At 48.8% G+C, this 10609-nt stretch overlaps 4 protein-coding genes across 4 annotated transcripts; 2 read left to right on the top strand and 2 right to left on the bottom strand.

Moving 5' to 3' along the window:
* Positions 1–110: 110 nt before the first annotated feature.
* On the top strand, positions 111–1189 carry P175DRAFT_0501956 (single-stranded DNA-binding protein). Its single transcript, XM_040897278.1, has 3 exons — positions 111–494; positions 660–748; positions 845–1189. The coding sequence occupies exons 1-3, from the start codon at positions 199–201 to the stop codon at positions 901–903; spliced, it is 444 nt and encodes a 147-aa protein (XP_040751182.1). The 5' UTR covers positions 111–198; the 3' UTR covers positions 904–1189.
* Positions 1190–1921: 732 nt separating this feature from the next.
* On the bottom strand, positions 1922–3412 carry P175DRAFT_0509794 (pheromone receptor; the record flags this gene model as incomplete). The annotated part of the gene is made up of 3 exons (XM_040898455.1): positions 1922–2258; positions 2311–2800; positions 2851–3412. The coding sequence occupies 3 exons, from the start codon at positions 3410–3412 to the stop codon at positions 1922–1924; spliced, it is 1389 nt and encodes a 462-aa protein (XP_040751181.1).
* Positions 3413–4703: 1291 nt separating this feature from the next.
* On the top strand, positions 4704–6202 carry P175DRAFT_0438788 (uncharacterized protein; the record flags this gene model as incomplete). Its single annotated transcript, XM_040893929.1, has 2 exons — positions 4704–5080; positions 5149–6202. 2 exons carry the CDS (start codon positions 4704–4706, stop codon positions 6200–6202), a joined length of 1431 nt encoding a protein of 476 aa, XP_040751180.1.
* Positions 6203–6457: 255 nt separating this feature from the next.
* On the bottom strand, positions 6458–10367 carry P175DRAFT_0501954 (phosphatase family protein). Its single transcript, XM_040897277.1, has one exon. It carries the CDS (start codon positions 9894–9896, stop codon positions 6741–6743), a length of 3156 nt encoding a protein of 1051 aa, XP_040751179.1. The 5' UTR covers positions 9897–10367; the 3' UTR covers positions 6458–6740.
* Between the last annotated feature and the right edge of the window lie 242 nt (positions 10368–10609).

Genomic DNA, 10609 nt, shown 5'->3' with positions numbered 1-10609 from the left:
AACATCAACATCAACACGTAGGCAGATATACTTGGAGAATAATCACGTGATTGTCACGCGGCGCGGAAAGAGGAGGGCAGTGATCTCTGGACAATCGACTACTCACCCGGCCCAATTCCTGCAAACCCTTTACCTCCAACTTTTTCAAGAGTCACAAGGGAACTAAAGGTTAGACCTACCAAAACTCTCAATTACACCATGCCTGTCTTCGCCACCTCGTCGCTGCGCCCTCTGCTGCGCGCCGCTCCTGCCGCAGCTCTCTCCGCGCGTTCCTTCAGCTCCTCTTCCTCGCGGTCAGTCGCGCGTATGATCATCACCGGTCGTCTCGCAGCCGATCCTGAGCTGCAAGCCACTGCTACCGGCCAGGAAATCATCAAATATGCAGTGGGCACATCGCATGGTCCTAAGGATAACCGACAGACAAGCTGGTTTCGTGTTTCGAGCTTTGTGAACGACGGACCTCAACGGGACTATCTTCTCGGCCTACAGAAGGGGTAAGTTTCCCGATGATATCATCCCGGATGCGTAGAGGTTTGTCTATGCATATAATTTATCTACGATGTATGCGTAGATATAATATGTATATAGATAGATAACGAACTTGCAAAAATCGCATGCCACCAAGTCAATATTATGCATTACTGACTGACTTCCTCCAGAACTTTGGTGTACATCGAGGGAGACGCAACCATGCGGCAGTGGGAAGACTCTGAAGGCAAAAAGCAGACCACTCTGAACATTGTTCAACGTAAGCTCTTTGATATTCCCCCGATGTTTGAAACGGAACCCGGAACAAGAATCAATCTGCCATGTGGGGGAGATGCTAATATTTCGAGTATCATAGGCAACCTCGAGGTCCTCAAGCGCCCTTCCAACCCCGACTATAGCTCTGAAACCCCCTAGGAGTAAACATATCCGACGCGATCTATAACATATGGTTTAATATAACGGGCGGTGGTCGTCTTGGTGTTGAAGGTCCCGTGTTGCGTACTTCTTCCTCTCTACTCTGTTCTACCTCGGGCTCGACTTTTGGCGGTGAAACTACTTTGGGTCTTGATAGACTTGGTTCATGTTAATATGGTTGATGTGTATGTTATATCCTAGCTTAGTGTGCAAGTATACCCGCAGTCCTTTCTTCTATCCTTTTTCGACCCGTCTACCAGAGCAGTGTCATTAATTCTTATTGCCCCAAGCACACTCGAAGCCTTTAAATCGCCCATTCATTCTAAAGTAGAAGAACCCCCTTCCCCAGTTCATGACTTGCGGACGTGAAGAAGAACATGACCCCGCAGCTATTTGAAACCCAGAGATTTTTATCAAATTGAAGAAGCATCCCTCTACGCCAAACCCAAACGGCGCCTATTTCTCTAGCGATGGTTATTTTATGCGACTCATCCTGAGGAAATAGCGCAGGCTATACAATTGCTCAATATATTCCAAACAATAGCTTCAGAATGTATGTTGAAGGGTCCTTGACAACGATGCAGTGTGCTGTAACGGGCACCGTGTAAGCCAGTGCCTAGTAGTATGACCACACCAAGTGCGGATCTCGTAATTATCACGAACAAAACTCACTGCTTAAATGTTTGACAATATTTGCTGATTTAACTTACGCTACGCTTAAGCGTGTTAGGGTTAGATTAGATGCGAGGTGCGTATGTATGTACTCTACTCTACAGTCCACAAAACGAATGGAGGAACCGAGGAATATCAAGAAAATTGAAAAGAAGTATTTGTTACACTTGAAAAAAAAAATAAGAAGAAGAAGAAAAACTCAATGGTAAAAAGTAGAATAGGTTATATTGAGGATATTCAGGCCCAAGTAAACCACAGCAAATGACAGATGGAAAGAAACGCCCGTAGAAACAGTCAATGAAATACAAGGGTTCTTTGCCAAAGAAAGAACAAGTCACCATAGACCTCAGACCCGCACCTTGCTTTCTTGTCTGATCACCTGCTTAACCCGAATAAAATCCTTTTGTGTGGGAGATGTATTGAGATCGATGCTGCCCCGGCTCTGGCTACTCCCAGCCCAGGCACTCGTGGAGACTGTGTTCGATGGGACTGCCAGGCGCGGGGCAGAGGGTACTCCCTTATGGCTCGAAGAAGAAAAGGGATGACGCAACCAGGAGAAAGGGCTTTTAGGCCATGAAAATCTTCCAGGCCTTTTCGATGGTTCGGATGGCGGGGACCCCTTTTCTATATCCTCGTAGCTACCGTTGCTGGAATCGGTACGGCAAGAAGTATTCGCAATCCCTCTGGGAATGGGTTAGTATGTTTGCAGCGTAGCTTTGAACTTGAGTATCTCACCTAGCGTTTTGTTTCGAATTTCTCGCAAACAGCAACCTTACTCGGCTGCCGGAAGACCTGGAAGTGTTTTGCGCGAAACTTCCTGCTGAAGAAGACTGCGGAGTGCGGAAACAGCAGTCGAGACCGAAGAATCGGAGGATTGAACGATACATGCTCAATGCATCTTTGCCACATCCAAAAAAGATAAATGACATGAACCCTGCAATAACCGGAATCCATCGATCGAAGAAAACCTCCCCGTTTGTCGGGACTTTGACTATTTCATACCATGCATAATCGTGGATGTAGGTCCATGAATAGGAATGCCACGGTAGGTTGAGTGAGATATTCCGATAGACCATGAAAGCTTGTGTCGGGGTAAGAGCCAGCATCATAACGAAGGAGAGAGAGAAAAGCCGCAGGAAGCGGGACTTGTTTAGGCCGCTATTTGCAGAGCGAATGATGTCACCGAATTGACTGCGGTACCGATGGAGACGGTAGAGCACAAGCCCTAAGAATGGATTAGACGTGTTAAAAGGTAAGGAGGAGCGGCGACTGTACCGCAGTAGTAGTTTCCTATCAGGCAGATCACCAACGGCCATATGTAGCCCAAAGCGAGACTAACCCAGCTCTCATCGAGACCAGTGACACAACCCGAAATAGCAAATATAAAGTAGCGATTGCCCTGATAAACCATATGCAGTAGCGCAGTAATAAGTGGAATACCGAGGCAGAACATGAGCTCTATGCCATGGCTCTGCCGCCGCTGGCGCTTGGTCGGGACAAGAGTTGCACGCCTAGTATCTAGCACAGCAGCCAGATTCCGAAAGATACAGACCAAGGTTCCAGGTATTGCAGCGTAGGCACCAGTCAAGATCTTGACCTCCACATCGCAAAGGCCTTCACCATCCCACCAGTTCTCAATGTCGTCTCCAGGCCAGATAAAAGCGTTGGTGATATTGAAGAGATCGAGAACCAAGAACCAACATATCAAACTAGCCGCCGGGAAGTTTCGGTTCTTCCAATGCAAGACGAGAGGTGGCAGACTAATCAAAATGGCGATGGCAGAGAGGGTCTGGATGGCTACTGCCTGAGGATATGGCAGCACTGGAGCTGAGCTCATGTTTGAAGGCAAATTTGAAGAAATAGATTGGGTAGTTGGATAGACAAGCGACTAGGGATAAAACCAGGCGAAATTCCGTCTTCTTTGCCAGCGAAAATCCAGTCTGAAATAGAGGCAAAAGGGTCTAAATAGTATGAGCCAGGATAGTGAGCCGGCATTATCCTGTGGCGCGAGAAGAGGCATAAGTTACGAGTTGAAGAAGAGAGAGGACAGAGACAGACACAGACACAGACACAGAGACGAGCAAAAGACATCCGAAACAGGAGGAGGTGCGAATAGATGCCTTCACTCCAATTGAATTGAAACATTCATCTCTCAAAAGACCTTTATGAAGCCAACTACCGCAAGATGGCCCACCGCAGACAGTAGATTTGTGTCTGAGAGCCATAGTCTTCGTGCTGTAGGTCCTTCACTGGTTTATTGATACAGCTTTCGTCCTGAATAGGAGGATAAAAGGATGTTCAAGTCTAGACTTCAAAGTGTTATGAAGCAGAGAGTCACGATCCCCAGATATTTCCGTATTGGGGTATCAATAGGGGGTCCAGCCTGAACTTCTCAATGAGCATCTCTGTCTCTTCCACTTGCGACACCCCTCTGCGCCATATGCAATTTGAATATTTTGACACACTGCCTCTCATCTTGGATAAAAGAAAGACAGAACATTGCCTGCTATATCACAAGACAAGTCGATGTTGGCGTGTGGTTCCTCAGTGCGGCCTGAAAGTATCGATGAGAGCACAACCCACTCCAGTTGGTTCATCGCTGCAATAGGAGAACCCGGTATGGTCTAGTAGGTTATAAGCTTTTCTAATTCCTGCGTTTCGTTTGGAGATTCAAGAGAGCTAACTAACCTTTAAGCGTAATCTCAGGGCGTCATTCACTTCCGTCCCCAGACCCGCGACGGATAGATCCAGTGGAACATCTTGGTTGGGAATCTAACCCAATTAATTGCTTACCATGGCGAGGTTAAAATATGGGTGATTTCTTTGAAAATCTTATCAGTTCAAAGCAGATATTACCCTCTTAAAGAGGTCCTGTTGGGGATTGTGTATTCAAGGCTAAGATTGATCGTGCTTACGGAGTGGTGCATATGTACTTTGCTAACTACCTATTATTAGAAATGAACTCTGTGGAGCAATGATGTGCATCACTGTTTAGCGTCTGACGGAGTACTTCGCATGCTACCTTCTCCTCCTTCATCCTTTCATAAAACACGACATCTTCAAATACAGATAGAAAGATAGCATGGGAGGAAACCCTCACTGCGCTTTACCTCGGCTTACCCCACGCGATGCCTTCTCCGCCTCCTCGGCAACAACCGACCCCCCGCGTTCACTCCCCCAGCCGGATGAACCTCCGTCATCGTGGCCTAACCCGCTCTGCGACCTTCGCGGAAGGTTCACCCGTCGGGCAGAGCCAACGCCGGAATTCCACCTTGTCTGATTCTGTGTCTGAAGCACGGAATACGATCCGATCGTCTACAGATGATTTATTCTTCCCACGTGTAACCAACTCCTCAGATCATGGACAGGAGGATGAGTCCCATTGGCATTCAGCGCCCTTGGCCCTCGCTCTTTTACCCGCGGTTGCCGGAATCTTCTTCCAAAATGGCAGCGCGTTCGTCACAGACGTCACGCTACTGGCTTTGGCGGCTGTATTTTTAAACTGGTCTGTCAGGCTGCCATGGTATGGAACTCGTCTATATTTACTGTCTTTCTCCAACTGAGTCCTTGTAGGGATTGGTACCGATCTGCGCGAACTACCCGACAAATAGACACGGTTTACGACAGCCCTGAGCTCTCAGTGGAACTAGATCAGAATGATCAACGATCATCCCAAGGCTCTCAGGAAGACCAGACAGTCGCGGACTATAAAAAAGATGGGAGAACAGCCAGTATCACGACCGCAGCCAGCAAAGAACTACAGACACATGAACTCGCAGCTCTCGCCGCTTGCTTCATCTTCCCGATCATAGGCACAGGGCTCCTGCACACCATCCGATCCAGCCTATCACGTCCCTCTGAGGGGCTGGTCTCCAACTACAATCTTACCATTTTTCTGCTCGCGGCTGAGATTCGACCCTTGTCGCACCTCCTAAAAATGGTCCAGGCTCGAACCCTTCACCTACAGCGCATTGTCGCATCGTCCGACGAAGATGGAGAAAAGTTCGACGTGAGCAAAATCCGTGATATCTCGAAGCGTCTGGAGGAGCTAGAAGCCCACGTCGCAGAAACAGCCGCGGCTCGTCTCTCCCCAGCCGACCCGCCGCCACAGCAAGGCGAACCTGCTGCGGCCCAAGAACAGGAATACATCCAGTCTCTAGTTTCACAGGCCACCGCCGATTTCCGCAAGGGCTTCCAGCAGGATATCGACGCCTTGAACCGTGCCGTACGACGGTACGAAAAACGCACCGCGCTCACCGCATACCAATCCGATTCTCGACTCCAGGTGCTCGAAACAAATGTCCGTGACGCCCTCTCACTAGCGGCAGCAGCTCAGCGGTCCAGGGGGTTCTTCGCCGTACTCCTTGACTGGACCTCTATTGTCGTCTTTCTACCCGCGCAAATCGCTTTGTCCCTTGCTACCCTTCCACTCCAGATAGCAAGAGGGGTCCTTTCCAAGTACAAGGAATTTTTCCTTGAAAGGGGCTCTTCACCCCCAAAACCAAATACCCTTAATAACAACAATGATAATACCCATAGCTATAACAAAGGTAAATGGCTGCAACCCCGCAAGCCTCGGTCTTCCTCCCAGAAAAGGCCCAAGCGTGCCACTATCCCAGAGGAATAATCCCTGCGGTACTCGGTACTCTCGATTTCTTCTTGTCTTTCTTACTTTCTCGTTAATTTCAAGATTTGTTTCCGGCTTGGGTATCGGTATTAGAGGTTCAATTTTCGGAAATATGCAAGTGATATATATACATATTCGGCTGTAACTTAGGGCTCGAGAATGCGGGGGGGCATCCAGCCATTTTATCATCGCACCGTCTATTATACTGGCACAGTTATGTGAATAGGGCATATTTATATATTTATATTTAAGCAATAGTCAGTATTTATGTGGTTTTAGTCTCTAGATAACTAGAGACCGCTCTTTTACTACTAGAATTAACATATATACCTGATACATCTCTCTCTTTCACCCAGTCGTGTGTCGCTTTTATCGACTGTTCAAGCACCTGGCTAGGATATATCGTGAAAATAAACAAGGGTTATACAGCAAGTGTACATACATACAATACAAAAAAAAAAAAGTCCAATTCTATACGTCACGATAGCGACATAAACCGAGACTTGAACCCAAAGGGGATCGAAAAGGAAACCAGAACTCATGTAGCACCACCTGATGGCCCATTATTATCTACTCCAATTGCCTTGAGGAACGGCTCGATGATGCTTCGCTTTCTTTCTTCCAAGGCCCGTTTTTCTTTGTCTTTGCTGGGAACTGGAACGTCGGGGGAAATAAGGACGGTGGAAAACACCGTAGCTAAAGCAGTCTCCACGGCTTGTCGTCGTTTCGCCATTGACGTGATGGCAGGATCTGGCGGGGTTGGAGGTGGGAAAGTATTCGTTTTTCGTAGAAAACCTCCACCCGAGATGAATGACACTGCGGATGCTTGAGTTGGAGTTGGAGTTATTACTGAACCGTCTGTAGATTGGGAGGGAGTGTTATCCTCGGTTACAGACCCCGAGGAGCCTCGTGGGGGCATGGAAGACACAGGGGCGACTTCGTTGGCGATTCGTGCAAGCATGAAGGTTACAAAGGTGAAAGAGACGCTATGAGCGGGTGAGTATGCGAGACTTTCTAGCACCCAAGCTTGCGAGTCCTCCCAAGAACGGGGCGGTTGCTTGGTTTTCTCCCGAGCCTGGATTTGCTGATCCAGGTTCTGCCAAACAGCCGCCGACACAACTCCATCTTTCAGATATCGTAGAAACAGCACAAGCGTTTCGCTAAGGATTTCAAGGCGATGTAGGGAGGATACTTCAGGCGCAAACACATCGCTAAAAGGTTTATTGCTATCCAAGGCTTCCCGGACCGAGGCCGAGAGCGATGCGCGCTCTTCTGCATCTTTTAATGTCCATGTCTCGGGTTCAAATGGCCACGCGTATCCGTATGGCTCTCTCTCCCACGGAGGTTTTTCCTCAGACTCACCTTGTACCATGCCCCACTCGGCAACGGCACGTTCTGTCAGCTCCGATATTGCTTCTGTTAACCTGAAAAGCTCTCGGGGCGCTGACAAAGGAACTCCAGGGGTATCCTTTTGCTGCTCTGATGAGCTCCCACTTGCTAAACTGCGCGCGCCTGCTTCAGGTAAGAGAGTGAGTCCCTCCAAATCGCGACCAAAAGAAGTTGGCAGCCATGTTCCATACGCGGAAATGAAATGATCTCGACCACTTGTTACTCGAAGAACCAAGATTTCTTCAAGCTTCAGTTGCCAACTATTCAAGAGACGAACCAGCCCGACATCTCGAACCCAGATCGTAATAACAATGTGGGCAAGCTCTCCAGGCAATAGTGTATGCTCACTTGAAGGTTTTTGTTCCTTCGAGTCTTCGTGGTGTGTCAGCTCAATTTTGAAGTCAAGCCAGGGTGGCGTGTTGTCATTATAGCGTTCAGGTTTGTGAAAAGAAAATGTCGCAGGTACGCTACTCGTGTTCGCCACGGTTAAAGACCGACTGACAGGGACATCAAAAGAAATATCGCCAAAATTGACTGCATTTGGATCGACATCTGACTCGTCGTCAACCGGCCCATGGCCGGACCTATCCACGACGAGGGTCAATCCAGGCCGAGATTCGTTCTCGGCTTTATCTAATTCTCGGACGACTTCCTGGTGCACATTTGCTTTCAGTTCTGGATCTACGCAATCAAACTGCAACGTAAACCCCGCGACCAATGGCTTATGGTCGGAGGATAGAATCCCCTGGTAGGATACATAATAGTCCAGCTGAATTGGGCCGTCCGCTTCGGGTGATATATCGGGCGAGTCGTTATCGCTGGATTGATCCTTGTTCGGATCATATTCATCGCCACTGTCTACTCCATCAACGTCCGGATCGTAGTCAAATAGCACATTATCATCGGCGGCAGCACTCTCAAGGCCTCGCGCCTTCATTTCTTCGTCTCGTTTTCTAGCTTCTTCGGCTTCCTTGGCCAAACACTCGTGCCTTAGTTTATCCTGGCGTGATCTGTAGAGGATGCGATCGCACCAACTCGGCCCTCTCTGCTTTTCGCTCGAATCGAACCTGGCCACACTGCCAACGTCGTACTTGTAGGTGGGTAGGAACGAGATGAGTCCTTCGCGCCAGCCTTCATGGAAAGCTTTCTGTTTATTCTGCTGCATTCGCAACTGGTCATGGGGAAATAATGATGATATTGTGGTTTGAAGAGAAGCCGGATCCAGGTGCGGATCTAGTTCTTCATCGGAATAGGGCTCTTGGATGTGCTCCTGGTCCTCGTTTTGAGAAGTCGATATATCTTGCCTTCGGTCTTCACTGCCGCGTGTTGATGAGGGACCATCTGATATAGCAGAACCCTGGTTCCTCTTGTCATACTCATTCTCTGCATGTCTAGAAAGAACTTGTCGCACGTCGTCCCCCGATATATCTTCGAGGCGATAGTTAAAATCCCCGAACCAGAATGCAAAGTCTTCATCCCCTATACTTTCGGAAGGACCGTTCCGAAGTGTCTGGTCGGGGTTAATTGGATCAAATTTCGTACGACCGACGATTTGTGAGGCATCCCAGTTTCGGCGATCCAAGCTTGTCTTGTCTGACCCAGCCGCCAAATGGCAATTGACAAATATGATGCAAGTGGTCTCACCAAGTAGGACGCGTGTTGCGACGGCACCCTTGTTACCCATGTAACCCAACAAACCTGTGCCTACATTAGTGCAGCTGACTGCGGAGACGCTATCGGCAATAGATGGAGAAGCGTAAATCAACTGTAGCAGTCCTACAAGCTGGACCTCCGCGACCAGCTTATATCCAGTGGGCAGCGCTTTTCCCACCGCAGCCTTCCATCTGTTTGCCGGGGCTGGGTCCACATAGGGCCTGAACGCCTCGGCAGGTGACGAGACATCGACGATCTCTTGCAGGCCCAGCACGTAAAGGCCGATTTGATCGGGGCGAAGCTCAGGAAGTGAAGCCGTGCCCCTCGAAGTAGTGGGGTTCGATCCCGAAACCTCAGGATATTTGGAAACATGCAACTCAGAGAACTGGTCGCATACCCCCTTCTGCTGTACAAACCATTTCCCGATATCTTCCTCGGTACCGGAGATGGCAGCTACATTCCAAGTTCCAACCTTCACATGGATGGATTGATGACGGGTATACTCCGCCCGTCGCGCCTTGACAGCGTGAGGAAGGGAGGACGGATCAAAAGAGCTGTCTAAGGCCTCGCCTTGGTTTTCGGTATCCGAGGGGTAATCGCCGGGACAATGAGGATGTTGCTGCGACATCTGCTGATCAACGCTGGAAGTCATACTAGCAAAGCACTGTTGATTTAAGTATGAGAGACTTATGCATGCCTCAGCAGGCCTGTCTGCGTAGTGTATATATAACAACGCCTCAGTTCACCCGCGCGATACCGGAGAGGGCCCAAGGGTTCGTGTTAACAGGCAGTGTCAGGACACGAGGCGCAAACAAGCAGCAGAATAGGCAGGAGAGAAGGCGTGACAGTCAAAGTCATCACGAGTCAATGTGAAGTGGAGCTAAAGCAGTCAAGGCCTAAAGAAACGCCTGACCATCATGCGAGATATATGTATGAGCGGAAGGTATAGCAAATTAGCGGGAGACTGGATGGATCGACCGGGGAACGACGGAGGGGTAAGAGGGGGTTGAAAGCCAGCAACGGGGGCAAAAGTATAGACCAGAGTGTATCCACCACGGCAGACAATGATAATATATACCTTGAAAGAGAATGAAGATATAGCACGAGAAGAATTGGAAGAGAGAGCAACCTTGGAATGACACTTGACAAGTCCAAAAGCGAATCAACCATTCATCATCAGACTGCTCGACCGCTTTCCAGAAACGGAGTGTGTTTAAGCCTCACTTTAGCTTCAAGCTCAATTCTCCTGCCTGCTTCCTTTCCAAAGAAGGTTGCTCTGTCCAGCCCTTTTTTGTGTTCCTGGATATAACTCGGTTCTTTCCATTTCCATCTCTCAGTCGATATAGGATCGCGCTTTCCTTGATA

This window comes from Aspergillus ochraceoroseus (genome assembly GCF_002846915.1).
Source record: "Aspergillus ochraceoroseus IBT 24754 chromosome Unknown P175scaffold_5, whole genome shotgun sequence".
NCBI lineage: Eukaryota > Fungi > Ascomycota > Eurotiomycetes > Eurotiales > Aspergillaceae > Aspergillus > Aspergillus ochraceoroseus.
Note: the sequence above shows the minus strand (reverse complement) of the source record. Positions and strands in the feature narration are given on the sequence as shown.